At 45.3% G+C, this 21,534-nt stretch overlaps 1 protein-coding gene across 4 annotated transcripts in view; it reads right to left on the bottom strand.

Annotated features, from left to right (window-relative positions):
• Positions 1–974: 974 nt before the first annotated feature.
• The window catches only part of MIDEAS (mitotic deacetylase associated SANT domain protein), a 104,458-nt gene continuing 83,898 nt past the window's right edge, over positions 975–21,534 (bottom strand). For 3 of the 4 annotated variants that reach the window (XM_073577641.1, XM_073577642.1, XM_073577640.1), the window contains exons 6-13: positions 19,712–19,839; positions 18,123–18,229; positions 17,606–17,681; positions 17,383–17,471; positions 15,890–16,042; positions 8,068–8,223; positions 6,931–7,109; positions 975–1,490 (exon numbers count right to left, since the gene is read on the bottom strand). In XM_073577641.1, coding sequence (XP_073433742.1) covers positions 1,256–1,490; positions 6,931–7,109; positions 8,068–8,223; positions 15,890–16,042; positions 17,383–17,471; positions 17,606–17,681; positions 18,123–18,229; positions 19,712–19,839 — 1,123 coding nt within the window. In that variant the 3' untranslated portion in view covers positions 975–1,255. The remainder of the gene's footprint in view (positions 1,491–6,930; positions 7,110–8,067; positions 8,224–15,889; positions 16,043–17,382; positions 17,472–17,605; positions 17,682–18,122; positions 18,230–19,711; positions 19,840–21,534) is intronic. The other variant, XM_073577643.1, reaches the window with a different exon arrangement.

Genomic DNA, 21,534 nt, shown 5'->3' with positions numbered 1-21,534 from the left:
ACGCAAGTCTGAAAGTAGCCTTAGCCCTGTATAACCCCGCCCACACCAATGATTACAGTGTACACAGAAAGCTACCAATCAGTGGTGGTTGCAGTGTTGGACCAGGAGGCACAAGGACTAGAGAAACAATAGTCTTTGTTCAACCCTTCCAATCTGAGGCATGGCTTATTCCCGAAACCTACAATCTATCCTCCCTCGCGTTTTAGTTTTTTTTTTTTAATATTGACAGGTTGCATTATCATATGATTAGCCAATACAGTGGCTGCCTCTAACGTGTCCTTAGGCAAAGGGCTACAAGGCACACTTGATCACTCAGATCTTGCCCTGACGGGACGGTCACTCCCAACAACTTTGCAATCATGCTGCAGTGAAGAAAGAGCCATAGGCTGGGGACACACATGCGAGAAAGTCGCACGAGTCTCGCATCTTAATAAGCTGAACTGCCGCCGGCACTCAGGACCGGAGCACTCAGCTGCATAGAAATGCATGCAGCCACGCACTCTGGTCCCGGGTGCAGGTGGCAGTGCTGGGTATTAAGATGTGAGACTCGTGCGAGTTTCTCGCAAGTCTGACCCTGGCCATAATGTCAAGTTGATCCCAGGTAAAACCCCGGAATGACCATTAATGAAGATTTATCCCTGTAAGACAATTCGGGGTGCACTGCAACAAACATCAGGGTAGCATCTATATAATGTTGCTCTTTCACTGCTGTCTGAATAGCCCTTTTGTTTTACCATATTGACAAATACCGGTGCTCGTGAAATAAAAATGCCAAACTTTTGTAGTAGCGCACTCATGGGTTTGTGCAAAATTTCACATTGCTAAACAGTGAATGCTACTAAATAAAAATACAACTGAATAGATTGCACTTTACACAGTGACGTGATACAAAGCAAGGTCCACGACAGAAATGTTTCTTCAAGAAGTCTCCATTTTTTTTGCCGCTTTCAAAAGGAAAGAAGTCAAGTCATGGCTTGCAGAATTTTTTTTTCTTTATGTAACTTGTCTTTACAGGAACAAGGATAGGATAGAAAATATGTGTTTACTTTCCAAAAACATATGGTACACTGTAGACCAAATAAACCAAATAAATAGTTAATTTAAGAAGATAAAAAGTCCAGAGTCCTCATTAAACTGTTCGGCAATTTGATTCTTGTAGATATTGCAACATTCATTTACAAAAAAAAAAGTGTAGGAAAAAGGTGAAGGGAATGAAGCGAGGTTCCAGCCTCACTGTGCCAGCGGAGCGCTCCAGTTATATCTCACCATCATCTGAACTGTCACAGCTCTCACTGCTGCTGCTAGTGATGCTCCCGCTGTCACTGCTGCTCTCGCTGTCACTGCTCTCTACCTGACGGGATCGCGCATGCAAAGCGGCTCTTGCGGCGGCCGCTGCTGCCGCCTCGCTCTGCTTCTGGGCTGCTGCTTTTTTTTCCTGTTCCGCGTGACTCTTCATGTGTGCGCTGCGGCTTTTTACTTTAGTGAAGACCCTGGAGGGAAAAAAGTAACGTACTCAAATTTGTTGTGTATTATCTAATAAAGAGATTCCCACATCAACTTTTAATAATTTGTCTGTATGGTCTTGAGCCTGTAGCGTTTTGAACGTACATTGGAGCGTAATTTATTGCAAAGCCAAGCTCAAAAGGGATTCTTTACTAATGGACATGCCACTTATCAATGGCCCCAGGATGCCACGTTTGTCGCATTTAAATGTTTCAGATCACCAAACAAATATAAAATTTTAGACAAAGATAACACAAAATGCAGTTTTTAAATGAAGGTCTTTATTATTAAGGGGAAAATAAATCCAAACCTACAGACCTTGTGTGAAAAAAGTGATTTAAAAAAGTGATTTATCACCTCTTTGGGAAGCGGAGTTCAAAATCCCTAGCAACACTCAGGCCTGATTGAGGACAGGTGTGGCAGTAATCAAGAAATCACTTACATAGGACCTACCTGACAAAATGAAGTACACCAAAAGATCCTCAGAAGCTAGACATCAAGCCGCTATCCAAAGAAATCAGGAGCAAATGAGAAACAAAGTAATTGAGATCTAGTAGTTTGAAAAAGGTTATAAAGCCATTTCAAAAGCTTTGAGTTTCCAGTGAACTACAGTGAGAGCCATTATCCACAAATGGCGAAAACATGGAACAGTGGTGAACCTTCACAGGAGTGGCCGGCCGACCAAAATTACCCCAAGAGCTCAGCGAGGACTCATCCAACAGGTCACAAAAGACCAACAACAACATCCAAAGAACTGCAGGCCTCCTTTGACTCAGTTAAGGTCAGTGTTCATGACTCCACCATAAGAGAGAGACTAGGCAAAAATGGCCTGCTTTGCAAAGTTCCATAACAAAAACCACTGCTGAGCAATAAGAACATAAAGGCTCGTCTCATTTTTGCCAAAACACATCTTGATGATCCCCCAAGACTATTGAAAGAACACTCTTTGGACTGTTGAGACAAAAGTTGAACTTTTTGGAAGGTGTATGTCCATCTGGCGTAGAAGTAACACAGCTTTTCAGAAAAGGAACATCATACGAACAGTAAAATGTGGTGGTAGTGCAATGGTCTGGGGCTGTTTTGCTGCGTAAGAACCTGGAAGACTTGCTGTGGTAAATGGAACCATGAATTCTGCCAGTCTACTGAAAAATCAAAAAGGAGAATGTCTGGCCATTTGTTTGTGGCCGCAAACTATAGAGCACTTGGGTTATGCAGCAGGACAATGATCCAAAACACACCAGCAAGTCGACCTCTGAATGGCTTAAGAAAAACAAAATTAAGACTTTGGAGTGGCCTAGTCAAAGTCCTGACCTTAATCCGATTGATATGCTGTGACATTACCTTAAAAAGGCGATTCATGCTCGGAAACCCTCCAATGTGGCTGAATTACAACAATTCTGAAAGATCAGGGACCACAACTCCTCCAGAGCATTGTAAAAGACTGTCAGTTATCGCAAACGCTTGATTGCAATTGTTGCTACCAAGGGTGGTCCAACCAGTTATTAAGTTTAGGGGGCAATCACTTTTTCACACAGGGCCCTGTAGGTTTGGATTTCTTTTTCCCTTAACAATAAAGACCTTCATTTATCAACTTAATTTTGTATTCACTTGTATTAGCTGTGCTAATATTTACATTTGTTTGTGACACTTAAATGTTTCAGATCACCAAACATGCAGAAGAATAGAAAATCAGGAAGGGGCTAAACACTTTTTTCACACAACTGTATTTATCTATCTGTAGTTCTCTCTCCATCTATGTCAATATCTATCTTATTTGCCTCCCAGACCAGTCCCACTTTTAACATGGTGTCCTCCACCAGTCTTGTGACATAATATCATGTGACTGCTACAGTATTTATTTTATTCACTTATATAGTGCCATTATTTCCACACGCATTATCAGAACTGCCCTATCAGGGCTAACAATCTATAATTCTCATCAGTATGTCTTTGGAGTGGAGTGTGGGAGGAAACTGACGCAAACGGGGAAAACCTACAAACTCCTTACAGACAGAGGCATATCCGGGGGGGGGCAGTCGGGCCACCTATTGCGGAGGTCCGCACTGTCTTCCCCCGCCCCCCCGTTCTATGGGTTGGCGGTTCTCTGTGTCAGCTGTCAAGCTGACAGCCAAGACAGAGAAGGTGCACGTGCCAGCTCCCAGTGATCAATTGTACTGGCGTCATACAGACGCCTGTACAATTGAAGCTCTGACCTCCGGGCCATAGCGACGTCAGCAGCATGATCAGGTCATGTGATCACGCTGCTGACGTCACTCGCCGGCGCCCAGGACGCTGGTGGTAAGTGTGCTCTACTCTGGAGCTGAAGAACCACCGAAGATTAAGGGAAGGGGGGCACTTTATGTGTGAGGGGAATTGGCGTGGAGATGGGGGGTTTATTTAATGGATGGGGGGCACTTTATGTGTGAGAGGAATTGGCGTGGAGATGGGGGGTTATTCAATAGATGGGGGGCACTTTATGAGTGGGGGGGATTTAGAGTGGGGACAGGGGGTTATTTAATGTGTGAGGGGAATTGGCATGCTGATGGGGGGGTTATTTAATGTGTGAGGAGAATTGGCGTGGGGATGGGGGGCACTTTATGTGTGGGGGGATTTAGTGTGCGGACGGGGGGGTTATTTAATGTGTGAGGGGAATTGGCGTGCAGATGGGGGGTTATTTAATGTGTGGGGGCATTTGGAGTGGGGATGGGGGTATTTAATGTATGCGGGATTTAGAGTGGGGATGGGGGGTTATTTAATGTGTGTGGGCATTTGGAGTGGGGATGGGGGTTATTTAATGTGTGCAGGGATTTAGAGTGGGGATGGGGGTGCTTAATGTGTGGGGGAATTGGCAAGGGGGGTACTTAATGTGTGGGGAGATTTGGAGGGGGGATTTGAAGTAGGGATGAGGGGATTTAATGTGTGGTTGGATTTGGAGTGGGGATGGGGGGATTTAATGTGTGTGGGGAGATTTGAGGACACAATGAAGAGTATGAGGAAACAGTATAGGGGTGAGTGAGGGGGATGGGTGCAGACAGTATGGGGAGCGAACAGGTAAATGTGGACACAGTATGAGCAGCGATGGGGAAAAATGTATGTGGACACAGTGTGGGGAGTGAGGGTGATGGGATGTGTATGGGGAGTCAGGGGTATGTGTGAGCAGACAGTATAGAGAGTGAGGGGGTAAATATATGAGGAGACAGTATGGTGAACAGGTGGGATGTTAGAGGAGACAGTATGATGAGGGAGGGGAATAGTGTGAGGCGACAGGATATTGCAGATATGTTTATTTAGGAGCATTATAATGACACTTCTATCTTTAAGGGAATTGTGTGGAAATTTGCTGCAGAAGACCAGAGAAGATGGAAGTCTGCAGAGACGGCTGTGGATGATAAAACTCATCATGGGGTCTGGACAAGAAAAAGAAAAGGAGAACGACTGCAGAGACGACGTCATTTATAAGGTACCTGGATGTAAATATTATTTGTGATACTGACTTATTCTCATGTTTTTATTTGTTAGGAACATTAAAGGGGTTGTCCAGGTTTGTGCTGAGTCTGCAGACATTCTATGTGACTGCAGACTTCTGAATTCTCACAGTGCGCACTGAACGCTGTTAGGATTCTCTCGTGCCGGTAATTTACATACATGCAGTCACATGCCAACTAGACATGTGTGGCCTCACTCAATGAAAATGAACGGAGCGAGGCCGGGCACGTCTAGTCGGAATGTGGCCAGAAGTATATAAATCACATACTTGTGCTGACATGACTGTACATCAGCAAGGGAGAATCCTAAAAATGTGCAGGTGCATTCATTGTGAGAATTCAGAAGTCTGCAATGTCAGGATTCAGCTTTCCAGGTTCCAGTAGTCATCACATGGACACTTCACTCATATGGGACTTTCATACTTAAGGTCCTGTGATGAGCTTCTCTTCCTGCTTCTCTCAGTTTTTCACTGAACATTGAGAGCATTAGGAGAGCAGCTCGTTGGTACATGGCTAAGTGTGCAAATCATATATGTGCTTGGGGGGGGGGGGGGGTGGGGGGCGCAGAACCGAATTCTTGCCCCGGGTGCCAGAAAGCCCAAATTGTCCATATGCAAGTGTGGGGGGGGGGGGGGTGTCTTGTCCGTTTTTAAACTTTATCCACCCCTACGGATATTGATTAGGGGTTGCCAATAAAGGGAATGGTCCAAACATAGATGTTACATAGTTGGGGTCCATATTAATAGCTGGAGAAAGAAAAAAAAATTTCATAAAACGTATGACATACCAGGAGGAACAAAAGCTGACGCCTTTCAAGCAAATACAAATTTCTGTTCGAAACGTGTCACTGTTTTGTTCCTCCTTGCATGTGCTAACATTTTTATTGCATTTTTGTACCAATAAAGACTAATTTTAATTTTTCCTACACAACACGGCTGGATATTTTTCCTTTTCCTGCCTACTGATGATACCGTATCGAATACATGCACCTGTTTTTTGGTGAGCTGGCCGTCTCCTTCTTATCATATTAATAGCAGTTTTAAAAAACACAGATGCCGTAGATGCAGCCTATGCCCCCGGAAGTCGTCACATACAGGACACACTTCTGGGGCATAGACCGCGCTGAAAAATACCGGCGCATGCGCAGTACCCCGATTATATGCTCCGCCCATCTGACCGGACTGCAGCGATTTCCATACATCTCCAGCAAGATATAAAAAGGTATTTATGCATCAAAGGTGCGGGGTCGGGGGGAATCAAAAGTCCTAATAGAATCCTTATGGGACGCACAATTGGGTGATATCTTTACATGATATCACTAAAAATGGGTGACAGATTCCCTTTAAACAATTGCACTTAACATGTATCTATAAAAAGGTCATTGCAAGAAACCTAAGAGGGACTCATGTCATATCTCCACAAAGTGGTCGGCACACTTGCGCGATCATCAGGCATCAAGAAAAGGAGCGCATGATACCTGCCAATTGGAGACACGTCCCAGCAAGCATATGTAGAGGAGACGACGTCAGCGCCATTCACCTCTGATGCAGAAGTGAGTGGAGCTGGACAAGCCCTTTAGAACATGTTTCCCCAAATCCAGTCCTCAAGGCCCACCAACAGATCACGTTTTCAGGATTTCCCTTGTATTGTACAGGTGAAGCAATTATCACCTGAGCAATACTAAGGAAATCCTGAAAAGATGACCTCTTGGTGGGACTTGAGGACTGGAGTTGGGGAACCCTGCTTTAGAAGAAACGAGACCTGCAATGAACCCTTTGGTAGAAGATTCGGGCAGCCACACATTTGTGCTTCATAAAAAGGGGAGACCCTAGATAAAATCCAATGGATCTACATGGACAATAGTCATCCAGAATTGGACAACCGCAACCCTTAAGTGTTTTTATTACTTTACAATCATGCAATACATTTACTTGCTACCCACCTGCCACATTTTTTACATGGGAAAGTGCCTTCTTGTGCTGGAGGTTTGCTTGCATTCTCAGCTTTTTTTGCATCATCTCCTGGAATACTCGCCTTTGGTCTTCGCCCCCTTGGCTTGGGGATCTTCACTGTTAATGAGATGTCCGGGTCTTGATTTCTTAAGATGAGTGTATCATTTAACTGAGAGACAATATGCAAAAACGTTATCCTTATGAATATCTTAACTAGATTTTTCTTTTGTAGTCGGTAATAATAAAATGTATCATCATCTCACAAGAATCCACTGTACTCCATCATGAGTCATGTTCTTAATATGTGGAAAACAATTTCTGTAGCAATTTATTAAATGTCATCACTAGCCAGTCTACAAATTTAGACCTTTAAAAAGGAAAAATTATGAAAAATAGCCACGTTCATCAGATGAGAACATACTACCTTCTACTCGCTACATTTCTCATCACACCAGGCAGAAATCTAATTCATTTTGCTTTGAGCATGAACGTGATTATTTTTGGATCATACTTTTTCCAACACCTTGCCAACTGGGCAACACATGGTTGGTATTCTATCATCCTACAATCTTTCAGAATGCACGTGAGATGTTATGTCCTTGCGCAGCTACGAAATCCAATGTTATATAGATAGGGCTACAGCAGAAGACATTTGCACCACACACTTCAAATAGTAGTAAAATAGTGTAGCCTTAAAGGGGGTTATCCAGCCTTTGGTTACAAGTCTGCTGTCGCTCTATATGATGGCAGACTTGTGAACCCTCGCATTGTGAAGATTCCCACAAATAGCAGGCACATGACCACAAGTATGTGATTTACATACTTGCGGTCACATGCAGACTAGATGAGCCCGGTCCCGCTCAATGTAAGTGTATTGAGATAGGCTGGACAAAGTCTAGTAGGAATGTGGCTGGAAGTGCGCAAATCGCATACTTGCGGTGACATTATCACCAGCGCAGTGTGCTTACGCAAGGATTCACAAAGCTGCAGTTCCATAAATTGACCGCAGACTTTTAGCCTACGAAATATCTTGGACCCCCACGTATTAGATATTTAAAACATTTCCTACGAATGCACAAATTTCTGTGATCGAAGTACCCCTCCTCCAGTAAATTGAGAGTTCTTACTATTTCACTAGCTTGTAAAGTTTGTGTAACTTTTGTTTGGGAAGAAATCTTCTTCTCATCCTCTTCTTCCATTGCAGCATGCACATCATTTCCCATCTTTGTGTCATTGCCTTCCGTGTTTTGGGGAGGAATGCCTGCTCCAAGTCGCTGAGAACTCTATCATTTAAAGAAGAAGAAAAAAAAACAAAAAAAAAAAAAAAAACACAAAAGGTTGTAATTAGGTGAGAAGGACACATTTGGCAAATGTGATACACTATGGCTTTCCTAGTGGACGGGCTAAGAAGATCTCACCAGATACTGGGATTCTCACGTTCGCACCAACCTCCTTATCCTAGTAATATAAGTAATTAGTCTATCCGAGAGGGTAAGGCAATAAAATCTTCCTTATTTTTCAATAGTCATAAAAAGAAGTCCAAATGGGCACAATACCAACAAGTTTCGAGCAGTTTGACTAATGATTAAGCGCAATCAGACCCCTAAAAACGCATAGGTTTTGTGCTTTTTTAAAAATATTTAAACATAATGTTACTCTGCTGGAGTGACTTCTTTTTATGGCTATTGACAAATATAAAGATTTTATTGCTTTATCCTCTTAGCTCGACTGAGGACTTGCTTGTGAAGCTTATATAGGAACTCTATTCAGGAGCATGATCTGTGCCTGGAATAACACATTCACACCTGGTAAACTGGTTTCTCTATCGCTTCATTGGGGGACACAGGAACCATGGGTGTATGCTGCTGCCACTAGGAGGCTGACACTATGCAAATAAGGAAATTAGCTCCTCCTCTGCAGTATACGCCCCACCGACTGACGCTCAATTATTCAGTTTAGCTTAGTGTCAGTAGGTGGTGGACACGGGTCTTTCATTAGACCCTTATCTACCTCAGTGTGCGTCGTTTCTTTACAGGTTCCGATGGGATACAGAGTGAACTGTCACATCTGTACTCCCACAAAGAGACTGAGTACGGCGTGTACTGCCACCCCGTATCCTCATGTGTCTACCGGCCAGGAACACCTATGCGTGCTCGCCTTCTGTCTCTCACCCACTCGCCTACCAGAGCCTGTCGGTGGATGGAGACACGGTCTGCAACTGGAAATGGGGTAAGTTAGGACTGCAGGCGGTAAGTATCAGCAGGCTGAACCCCTCTCTCCCTCCCATGATAGTAATCCCCCTGGGCGGTGGGGAACGGGCAAGCTTCCTTAAGCGGCATTACCTGTATTTAGCGTTCTCAGCGGCTCCCTTTAGACCTATGCGCCGCCCCACGCTTTCCGGCAGCCGCCGTTTGTAATCCAGGCCCCGGCTTCAGTTCGGGCCTAGTTCTGAGGCGAGGCCACGGCCCCATTTTCAGGCAGGCTTTTTCTTCTGAGGAACAGTCCCGCCCGTCTGGCACCGCCCACTGCTTCTCTGAGGGATAGAGGCGTCGCAGGGGCCGCCCACTCCTCCCAGTATAGGAGGGAGTGGAGTTTTATTATGCTCCTAACAGAGCGGTTAGATCCGCCCCCCTCTCTGGTGAGCCGATTCCCGCCCACAGCATTCAAAAGCGCATTTTTACCTCACAGTTTTTCCTCAGCCTGTGAGCTGCTAGTCTCCGCTTCAGCGTGCTGTGTACACAGGTTCCGTGAGTAGCTCTGCGCTGCAGACCGACACCCTCCTCAGCTCTCCGTCCCCTAATCGTCTGGCACTGTTAGTGGGTTAGCTCATAATGTCTAATTCTAAACCAATTCGCTCTGCTTCTTCCTCTGTGGTAGCCAGTCATTTTGCATGTTCTTCTTGCAAATGCAAGTTTCTATCAGGTCAGTCCTCTCCCCTCTGTAAGGACTGCAGCCCACTGAATCCACCGCCCAGGAGCCCATGGTTGTCCCGAGTGAGGTTGAGGCCCCTATCCCAGGGTGGGCTTCCTCTCTGTCTCAATCTGTGGCGGATCTCACCAAGGTGTCCCACACCTTGGTGTCCGTACTGGATAAGTTGCCACTACTGACTTCTGCAGGACCCAGCAGGTCACAGGATGCTCCGGTCGAGCCTGTTAATATTAGCCGCAAAAGAGCCAGACGGGAGCACCGGTCCGGTTCTTCCCGTTCCGCATCGCCCCATAGTCCGTCCAAACAGCCTCCCTTATCAAGATCTTCCTCCCCTGAGCCAGGCGAAACTCTCGGATGGACCCTCCGAGGATGTTTTGGAGCTGGACTTGGACCAAATCGCTGATATGAGGGATATAGTTCAGAGCCTCATTGCAGCGATTAACCAGTCCTTCAATATCAAAGATTCTCCTGCGGAACCCACGGACCAGGAGGTTTCTTTCAGACGGTCGAAACCACCTTCCAAGGTCTTCGCTCATCATTCGGAGTTCCAGAAAATTCTACTGAACAAAAGGGTCCGTCTGCAACATTTCAGGATGGAGTCCCTTCGCTCAGTAATCGCTTCCACGGAGGCACAAGAATTCCTGTGCTCCATAGACATTCAAGACGCCTATCTACATGTCCTAATCTTCCTGGGTCATCAAAAATTCCTGCGTTTCGCGATACATCAGGATCACTTTCAGTTCGTCGCCCTGCCGTTCGGGCTCGCCAACACTCCCAGAGTTTTTACAAAAATCATGGCAGCGTTGATGGCCATTTTGAGGATCAGAGGTCTTGTGCTCTTCCCGTGACTCGACAACATCCTCAAAGCTCCATCCTTGCACCAGGCTCTCGAAAGTCTGACCATTGTCTGCGACACTCTTGCCCGATTCGGGTGGATCATCAAAACAAAAAAAGCCCTGCCTAGTTCCAACACAACGCCTTGTGTTTCTAGGCATACTTTTCAACACTCGTTAGGCAAAGGTCTTCCTTCCCGACGACAAGAGAGTAACTCTTCGGTGGGATGTTCGTTTGCTTCAGGGCCCTGACTCATTTCCCTCCGATCAGCCATGAGAGTTCTAGGGAGGATGGTTGCAACGTCGAAGGCGATTCCCTTCGCCCAATTCCACTCAAGACCGCTTCAGCACGCCATTCTGTCGCAGTGAAATAAGTCTGTCTCCTCACTGGATCTTCCAATTCGACTCATTTCAGGTCAAGCTGTCCCTCAATTGGTGGCTAGCATCTCCTCTTATCACCCAGGGCCGATCGTTCCTTCCGGTACATTGGCAAGTGGTGACGACAGACGCCAGTCTTCTGGGCTGGGGCATAGTGTTTCGCCATCTCACAGTACAGGGCCCTTGGTCAAGGCAGGAAGCGACTCTTCCGATCAACGTCCTAGAGATACGGGCTATTTTCCTGTCCCTGATTCATTGGGACAAGCTGCTCAAAGGTCTGCCAATCCGGATTCAGACGGACAATGCCACAGCGGTGGCATATATCAACCACCAGGTAGGGACTTGGAGTTCCTCGGCGTTGGCCGAGGTATCCAAGATACTTCATTGGGCAGAAATGTCAGTCCCAGCGATACCCACCGTACACATTCCGGGTGTGGAAAACAAGGCCGCCGATTTTCTCAGCCGCAAAAGGCCTCACGGCAGGGGAATGGTCCCTGCATCAGGAAGTCTTCCAACAGATTTGCCTTCGTTGGGGTACTCCGGACGTGGATCTGATGGCGTCCCGTCTGAACAAGAAAGTTCCACGGTTCGTATCCAGGGCCCGCGATCCCCTGCGGTGAGCGCCGATGCTCTGACCATTCCTTGGTCACAGTTCGCGCTCCCCTATCTGTTCCCTCCTCTTCCTCCCAAGCTGTTGAAGATCAAGGCAGAAGGGGTACCAGTCATCCTCATCGCGCCGGATTGGCCCAGAAGGTCTTGGTTCGCGGACATGGTCAACCTTCTCGCGGACGCTCCTTTGACACTTCCAGACAGAACAGATCTGCTGTCTCAGGGTCCGATTTACCACCCCAATTCTCGGTCGCTCAATTTGACGGCATGGCCATTGTGACCGCAGTACTGAAGAAGTCAGAGTTTTCAGATCGGGTAATTCACACAATGATCCGGGCTAGGAAGCCTAAGGTTGGTTTCACATTAGCGCATTTTCAGCGCGCGCACGGCCGGGGGTAGCTCCGCCCCCGAGCCGGCTCTCTGCCCGGCGTGCCCGCCCCTTCCTTGTAGCGCCGCCTCCTAGCGGACAGCGGCGCCTGCGATCGGCGCACCCTATCTTTAGCATAGGGTGCGCCGATCGTGCGCAGGCCGTGCGCTAGTTGCGCTTTGACCTGCGCTGCGCACTTTTGACGGTGCGCCGTGCGCGCCAAAATCCGAAAAGTTTGATTTTGGCGCGCACGGCGCACCGTCAAAAGTGCGCAACGCAGGTCAAAGCGCAACTAGCGCACGGCCTGCGCACGATCGGCGCACCCTATGCTAAAGATAGGGTGCGCCGATTGCAGGCGCCGCTGTCCGCTAGGAGGCGGCGCTACAAGGAAGGGGCGGGCACGCCGGGCAGAGAGCCGGATCGGGGGCGGAGCTACCCCCGGCCGTGCGCGCGCTGAAAATGCGCTAATGTGAAACCAGCCTTAGTCTTCCAAAATATACTATAGAACGTGGAAGGCATATTTTCGTTGGTGTGAGTCCAATTGCGTTCCGTCAAGGTCTTTCTCGCTCCCTTCTATTCTAGCATTTCTCCAGGTAGGCCTGGATGGGGGTCTGGCCCTTAGTTCTCTATAGGGGCAAGTTTCGGCGCTTTCAATTCTTTTCCAGAAGACGCTATCCTCTCGACCACTGATAAAACCTTTTTACAAGGGGCGGCCCATGCAGTTCCTCCGTATCGGGCTCCAGTGGATCCCTGGGATCTTAATTTAGTCCTAGAGGCTCTACAAGGTTCCCCTTTGAGCCTCTCAAGGAGGTTTCTCTCTCTCTTCTCTCTTGGAAAGTGGACTTTCTAGTGGCCATTACTTCCATCCGACGTGTCTCGGAGTTGGCAGCTCTTTCTTGTCAACCTTCTTTTTTAGTGATTCACCAAGATAAAGTTGTTCTACGGCCTCCGCCGTCCTTTCTTCCCAAGGTGGTATCTGCTTTCCACTTGAATGAAGACATCGTCCTACCTTCTTTCTGCCCGGCTCCAGTTCATCCCCGGGAACGCTCCTTGAACAGACTGGACCTGGTCAGGGCGACGAAGGTCTACTTGGCTAGAACCGATGCGTTCCGGAAGACAGACCCTCTTTTCATCATCCCAGATGGGGCTCGAAAAGGCCTGTCGGCCTCCAAGGCGACTATTGCGCGCTGGATCAGATCGGTTATCTTAGAGGCTTACTGGATAAAGAACAGAGTGCCCCCTTCTGGGACTAAGGCTCACTCCACTCGGGCAGTGGGCGCATCCTGGGTGGTGCACCACAGGGCTTCTGCGATGCAGCTTTGTAAAGCTGCAACCTGGTCCTCTGTTCACACCTTTGTAAAATTTTACAAGGTCCACACCTACGCTTCGGCGGATGCCAGCCTAGGAAGAAGGATCTTGCAGGCGGTGGTGGCAAGTCCGCTGACCTGATGAAAGTTTGTTTCCCACCCCAGGGACTTCTTTGGGACGTCCCATGGTTCCAGTGTCCCCCAATGAAGCGATAGAGAAAACAGGATTTTTAGTTGCTTACCGTAAAATCTGTTTCGCGGAGCCTTCATTGGGGAACACAGCACCCTCCCATGTTTTCAACTTCTGTACTTTGTTCTATGTAATATAGTTCTAGTTGAATTATTGGTTTACTTTATATTCTATTGCTTCTCCTACTGCTTTCTCACTAACTGAGCGCCAGTCGGTGGGGCATATGCTGCGGAAGAGGAGCTAACTTTCTTATTTGCATAGTGTCAGCCTCCTAGTGGCAGCAGCATACACCCATGGTTCCTGTGTCCCCCAATGAAGGCTCCGAGAAACCGATTTTACGGCAAGCAACTAAAAATCCTGTTTTCTCGGTTTTATGGATTTGTTATAAGATTTTGCTTTTCCTTGGAGAATCATTATGCAGACAAAAAAAACACAGATTTTAAAAAATAAATTAAAAAAAATCTCCATACACACTTGTTTGCTCAGCGGGGACGCTACGTTTTCATTAAAGAGAACCTGTCGGCAGGATTTAGCCCTACAAATTAAAGGCACGGGCATAACGGCGCTGTGATGTCGATCAATCTGATATCTGATTTGAATGGATCCACTCAGTGGCTGATGAATGCTCGCCTTGTGAAGTTTTCATAAAATGACATCTTGTGTGCTTCGGGGTGGTACGTGGGGGAAGGGTCTTCTGGTTCTCTGCCTCCCACCCCACTAGCCTAGATTGACATTTAAGCTCAGTTCAGAGGCGAAATTTCAATCTGCGCATGGGTCGCCCTTTTATTGAAGTCCTTGCATGCAGGACGCCAACTCACACTGTTTGCACCGCCCACACAATGATGAATAATCAGTGACCTGTACAAGAAGCAAAGGTGGCTGGTGAAGGGGGAGAGGCGGAGAACCAGAAGAAGAACCTGCCCCAACATCCCGCCTCAAAGCACACAAGACGCCATTTTATGAAAACTTCACAAGGCGAGCATTCATCAGCCACTGAGCGGATCCATTCAATTCAGGTATCAGATTAAATCAGCATCACAGTGCCATTATGGCCGTGCCTTTAGTTTATAGGACTAATTCCTGCCGACAGGTTCTCTTTAACGGAGCACAGCTTCCATCAATTCTGTTTTTTTGTGCAAGACCATGTTATTACTTTGTTCTCTCAGCACCATTTTTGTGATAGCAATCACAACAACACAGAAGTAGGAGGACTTTTAGGTGTGTTGCTTCTTTTGCGACTTGGTGGAGACAGTTTGACAATGGCATTTCTTCTCTAAAGATTTCTCAGACATTACAGGACTTCCAGCAATTAACACCAGCCTGGCATTAACGAAGAGCAACATGACAGAGAGTACATGTGTAAGAGGAGCTCCTGGCCTTCACACAGAGTAATCTGGCAGACATTGACTCCTCTACGCAGGCACAAACCACATGCAGCACTTGGCACACGACGTGCACCTGGAGCCCACCCAGGGGAAAGGGATTTACAATACTTGGTACTTTATTTTTTATTTTTTTTGCAGCTTAAATATCTGGTCATACAAAATGGTCACAAGAGAGGTTGCAAGATGTCCATTGCCAAGGTAAGAGGCCATTACTGGTAAAAACCTTACAGGAGAGTCATGTTGGCCGAACTACTGGGAGCATAAATCAGAGACTGGCGACATTATTGCAGACAAGTTTGATGCCGAAAAACAACATAGTTTTAAAGAAAAAAAGCCAGTAGAGGAGTAGGAGCTTCTAACAACTAGTCAGGTCCCCCAGTGGTTTCTCTCTGCACCATCTTCTAAACTGACCGGTCTCTCTTTATACTCGCTCATCGGGAAAGACCTGTCAGTCTAGAGCATCGAGGTGGGGTGAAGCTACTATGCACAGGCTTCTTAACTAGTCATCCTAGCTAAAAGGTCCTCCACCACCATACGTGGTCTTTGAAATGCTGCAACGTTTCTGAGTGAAATACCAATGGCTGCAATCACATCGCCGGTGTCCGATTCCTTCGACCCGAGGTTCACTTTAAAAGGGGATTTCATTATAATGATACTTGTTCCCCATTGGTGGCTCTACAACAATACAACCTTTGATTGTCAGGTCCTAAAATGGATGGCTGGAGGATACATTGATCACTTCATTATTGGGGAACCATTCTCACAAAAATTATTGATCCAAACAGGCACCTTTCAAGTTCTCCAACAATGCCCCACGAGTCTAATGTTTGTCAGGACAACAGAACTTGGGGAAAAAAAATAAATAATGGACCACATTTCAAGTCTGAATTTTAAGATTTTTCCACCCTCAACATTTTTAACAGAAGCATTATTACTTCGATAAAAGTAATACCTTAATATCAATCTCGGAGTCCTCTCTGGGGTTTTTTTCATCGGCCAACGCCTCTACATCTCCGAATATCAGCATGCCGTTGCGTCCGATCTTCACTTGCTTCTTGTAGGTGTAGTAAAACTCTACACACTGAGCCACAGTTTTGGTTTTAATCTGAAATATCCCCATCAGATTTGGTTAGTTCATGTGTAGGACAAGTAGTGTATGTATTCTGCACAAGGACGGTTTAGTCTTTGGATTATTACTCAATGTTTCCGCATGAAATTATGTGAAGCATCTCAACTCCACAGACACCAGGATATTTAGGGAGTTTAGTCGACAAAGTCACTTGGTTAGCAATCACTTTTTCTGATTTTAACAACCTATCCAATAGTGGGTAACCCAAAATTCAGAAGCATACAGGTGTCAGTCATCATACCCAGGAGTACAATCATGCCGCAGAGCCCAATTCTCATTATGTCTAATGTACAGGACATCAAAAAGGGAAAACACAAAATAAAGTTTCTTGCATGGACGCCCAATGATTATTTTTTACACTAAATATGTACCAAGAATCAGATCAGACGATTAGGTCTCTGTAATTTTGTGTGCATAAGGACCTCAAATCTAAATTTTAATTAATGGGGTGGAGGCACTAGAGCTTATTTCAGCTCGACGTGCATCTAAGGACGCACATTTAGCAAAATGTATTGCAGCACAAAGACCCACTGGCTCCCTGCACTGCAATAGATGCCATCAGCCAGAGGGCGGCGGTTACATCAGAGTCACTCTCAGGGGCAGAGCATGGCAGTAACATCATACGCTGTGCCGGGCAAGCTGAAGACAGCTATAGAAGAAGATGCTGCGCGTTCATTCAATGTGTGGGAATGAAACGAGGAACATTATTATTGAAAAGGGCTCAGGATGGGGGACCTTATACCAGAAAGGAGGATTGGGGGGGGGGGAACCTTATACCAGAAAGGGGCCCAGGATGGGGGGGGGGGGACCTTATACCAGAAAGGGGCCCAGGATGGGGGGGGGGACCTTATACCAGAAAGGGGCCCAGGATGGGGGGGGGGGACCTTATACTAGGAATTCAATATGAAAGGGATAGGAAATACAGTGATGCAGATGTGGTAAAATTCAGAAAAATATTATCAAAAATAAATAAAAATGAAAAACAGAGGCGGAATCACCAATGGCAGTAGACAAATGCGTTTCGGCTAAGGAGCCTTATTCATGGTTCAGGATGGGGGGACATTATACCAGGAATTGGCTCGGTATGTGGAACATTATGTCAGGAAGGCACCAGGAATGGGGACATTATTATACTGGGGGGCGGGGAGGGGGTTAACACAAGTCTTTATAGGATCTAACACACTACAAGGGCCCATAAATCTGACTAACAATTTTGCACCGCTGCACATTAGACTACAGCTATGCCAGTGTGTGTATAATATATTTTATTACACACACGCACTTTATTATTATTTTTTTTATATTTGCAGCCTTACCAATTTCTGAACCAGCAGAAAGTCTTTCTTGTAAATGGCCATTCCCTTGTTGAAAAGTCTTTTCTCATTTACAGACCACCTGTCTGAGCCTGGACAGAGCAAAAAGCAGTTATATAATAATACGAGTCAACAGGCTGAATGATTGTAACAATAGCAAAAATAAATATAAGAGGCGATTTTCAAAAAGACTGACTGCTTAAGGCAGACACTTCTTTCTCCTTACCAGAGTAATGATAGTTTGCCAAGTGGTGGCCTTTGTGCCTTTTTGGCTTCATCAATAGCAGCTTGGTAAGAGCGGCCTGTAAAGAGAAAAAAACAAGCATGAAATAATTACATTGTAATGCAAATTAGAGCAATCAAAGCATAAACATTAGTGATGAGCGAACGTGCTGGCATAAAGTGTTATCTAAGCATGCCCGGGTGCTAACAGTATTTTCGGTGTGCTTGAAAAATATGTTCGTGTCCTCGCGGCTGCATGTCTCGGGTCTGTTCAACAGCTGCAACACATGCAGGAATTGCCAGTTATGCTCTGATAACCCACTTATGCCATCACATTCGCTCATTACTAATAATTACCCTAATGAAACATAAAACTATCGTATAGAGCTTACTTTATTTTATTTTTTTTTTGCAACATTTTTAGTCTTTTCACTCTTGAATACGTTATTTCAAAATTAGGATCTGGTTTATTCATTTGACAAAATATTTAATTCTTATATTACGATGGAGAACAGACTTACCAAAATATTCCCCCTAGACTCGTGAAGATAATGAAGTGCTAGCTCCTGATTGGTGCCACCACCCGGCAAGATACTGGAACAGGCGGCTGTCAGCAACTGCTCAACTGCTGATGGGAAAACAGGAACCATTAGGAACAATAGAATAGGCAGCTGTCCTCATTTCTGTAGACCATAGACGGCTTATAACAGACTAGAATCAGCCATATAATCTGCACCTAAATACAGAGCAGCAGTGATCACAGCTGTATTCCCTGCGTTCTCTGATTGCACAATTATTTTAACAGTAAATAGGCATTATAACCAATAGGGTAACAGATTGGAATTATTTTTTTCCCGTTTTTGCTTCGACGTTACCTACTATTATTAATGTAATACAATTCAAAACATGGAAAACAATCTTTCATTAAAAGGTAGCATTTTTATAATATGATATGTAGTGTTCAGGAGGGAAGTTGTCCGCAGATTTTTGCTATATAATCAGAGAGCAGGATAATGTAGGAGCTGAGATTCCAGGGATGTGTCATTTACTAGGCTGTGTGCTGTAGCTTCAATACAATCAGTATTTTATCAGCAAGTGTTTATCACTGCAGGACTAGGTGTCACATAACAGGCAGTCCAGCTGTGTAACACCGCCCCCCACCACTGATCGGCAGTTTACTGATAGTGTACATACGAGGCTGCTAATCAAGGGTGTGGGTGGGGTTTATACACAACTGCATTCTGACTACTGTTACATCTACAGCACAGAAAACAGGGATTCTATAAAAACTGCACAAAGCAGCCCAGTAAGTGACACATCACTGGAATCAGGGTCTCTGTAACTTGGGAGCAGCATAATGTAGAGTCATAGTAAAAACCTGCTGACAGATTCCTTTTAAGGCTACACCCAAGGAGGACAAATTTCTGCCAAGATAAAAATCTCTGTAAACGTTACATGTGGATTTGTTGTGGATGTCATCCTTTGCATTGCAGGGGGGAGACACCTATGGTGAAAATCTGAAGCAAACATTGAAATGCTGTAGATTTAGCACACCACAGGTCTATTTGCACTTCGCAGATTTGACAAACACAACTTTAAAACACTGAGAATTTACTGTCTGAATACTACAAATGGAAAACCTGCCCCGTGTAAACCGTCCCTTAAAATTTCCCAAACATGAATACAGTTTGAATTCCCTGCAGTTGTATCATGTTAGACAGGCACGCGCTACAAGCTAGACAGGCACGCGCTACAAGCTAGACAGGCACGCGCTACAAGCTAGACAGGCACGCGCTACAAGCTAGACAGGCACGCGCTACAAGCTAGACAGGCACGCGCTACAAGCTAGACAGGCACGCGCTACAAGCTAGACAGGCACGCGCTACAAGCTAGACAGGCACGCGCTACAAGCTAGACAGGCACGCGCTACAAGCTAGACAGGCACGCGCTACAAGCTAGACAGGCACGCGCTACAAGCTAGACAGGCACGCGCTACAAGCTAGACAGGCACGCGCTACAAGCTAGACAGGCACGCTACATATAGCAGGATATTCTGATACAGAAGGCTTGTACTTACATTTTGTATACTTTTAAATAAACTTTTGCCTACCTTGCTTATTCTCCAAATCATCCCAGGGACACCAAACCACATCTGCTTTATGCTTGTCAGCAAATGCCAAACTCCTCTCTTTGAGATCCGGAATATCTGCCTGGAACCGTGCACCAATATTAATGCGCCTAAAAAGAAAAACAGGATGCAACTTAATACTTTTACAACACAACAACTTTGATATGCCATTAACTTTAAATGTATCAACTAAATTAATGAAAACCAGATCCTGGCAATCATACTGTTTGCTAACCTCTTATCTTGTAATTTTTTTTTTTTGCATTATTTTTTTCTATACAGAATTATGGGGACAGCCATCCTGCTACTTTGTCAGCAACATTCAGATATTTAAAACAGCCGCATGGACCATAGAAACATTGAGATTATTAACTTCTATGAGAGATTGTTGTAAGCATGCTCAGTGACCCATGCAGAGGTCCATATGCAGGGAGGGGGGAGGGTAGAATAGAGTTTTAACAATCACCTAGTGTCATGATCATACTTTCATTATAACCCTGCCTGTGATAATTATGTCAGCATATTATATGGTACATTGGCCCGAGTAACAATTTTAAGAATTCAGGAATATTTTTTAAATTAAAAAAAAAAAAAAATCATGAGAAATGAAAAAAATACATAAGCGAAAAACAAACTTTCACCTATATAAAAAAATAAATAAAAATAAGCTTTTATGCATATTTCCATTACTATGAAAAAAAGTAAGTTGAACCATTGTGAAAGGAATGGTCTTAAATGTGTATTATTCCATCGGGTTGCAAGCCTAAAAAAACAGACAAAAAACAAGCAAATGGAACAATACGATACTCTCCCATATCCAACGCTGCATCTCCGACAGCACTACAGCCTTTGGTGATAGGCTACAGCAATGACGTCATGTCTACAGCCCAAGTGACTGCTGCATCAGCCAACCACTAGGCTCAGCTACTTTGCAGACAGATTTTACATGCTGCTAAGCACAGTGATTGGCGGCAGCAGTCACTTATAGGCCATAGACATGACGAAACAGCTGCAATCCATCAACAAAGGCTGGAGCATTGGCGGAGAGGCAGTGGTGGAACCGAGAAGGTGAGTGCTAGTTCAATTTCTCATTTTATAGGTCTGAAACCATGTGGAATAATACAATTTAAAAGTTTGACAATCCATTTTAATTTTGGGACCATATAGACAGCTGTGCAAGAAGCAGACATGTCTACCCGGTTCCAGAATGTAAAATTCTTTTACTGCAGCTTAGAATGTGTTACTATGGCCAAAGCTGAGATGTCTCAATCCTAATACTACACAATTGCAGCGGCTGCTCAATAAGGGCTCAGTGATATATCAATGTGTTACACACACACACACACACACATTACCCTATGTAAATATATACTATAGAGGTCCGTGCACATAATATATTGTACTTAAAAAAATACTTGAAATCTGATAGGTTTTGTAAGGATGCCTAACTCAGCTTTTGCTGCATTTCTAAAACAGTAGCTGCAGAGATAAGGGAGGAGAGGGGGGGTGTCATTTTCTCCCCTGCATGACACAACCTGCCTATGGTTGGTCAGCCTCATGCAGGGGAAGAAGTACACATCCCCAGAGACAATTGTCTGGTAACACCCGCATGGGCTGATCAAAAATTATAACCTAAACTTTACAAGTTAATACCTTCGCAACAGAGAGAAGTTTAACCTACTCAAAATGGTGAAAGGTTTTCGTAAAATGCCCTAATAGGGAATATCATCAAAAGTTTTTTTTTGTAGCAAGCTATTTTCTGAGCTGCAAAATGAACATCATACACTTCTACATAGCTCATCGAT

Source organism: Dendrobates tinctorius, unplaced genomic scaffold (genome assembly GCF_039654945.1).
Source record: "Dendrobates tinctorius isolate UK_male_01 unplaced genomic scaffold, ASM3965494v1 ptg000057l, whole genome shotgun sequence".
NCBI lineage: Eukaryota > Metazoa > Chordata > Amphibia > Anura > Dendrobatidae > Dendrobates > Dendrobates tinctorius.
The sequence above is the reverse complement of the archived record's forward strand: the minus strand, read 5'-3'. Positions and strand labels throughout refer to the sequence as shown.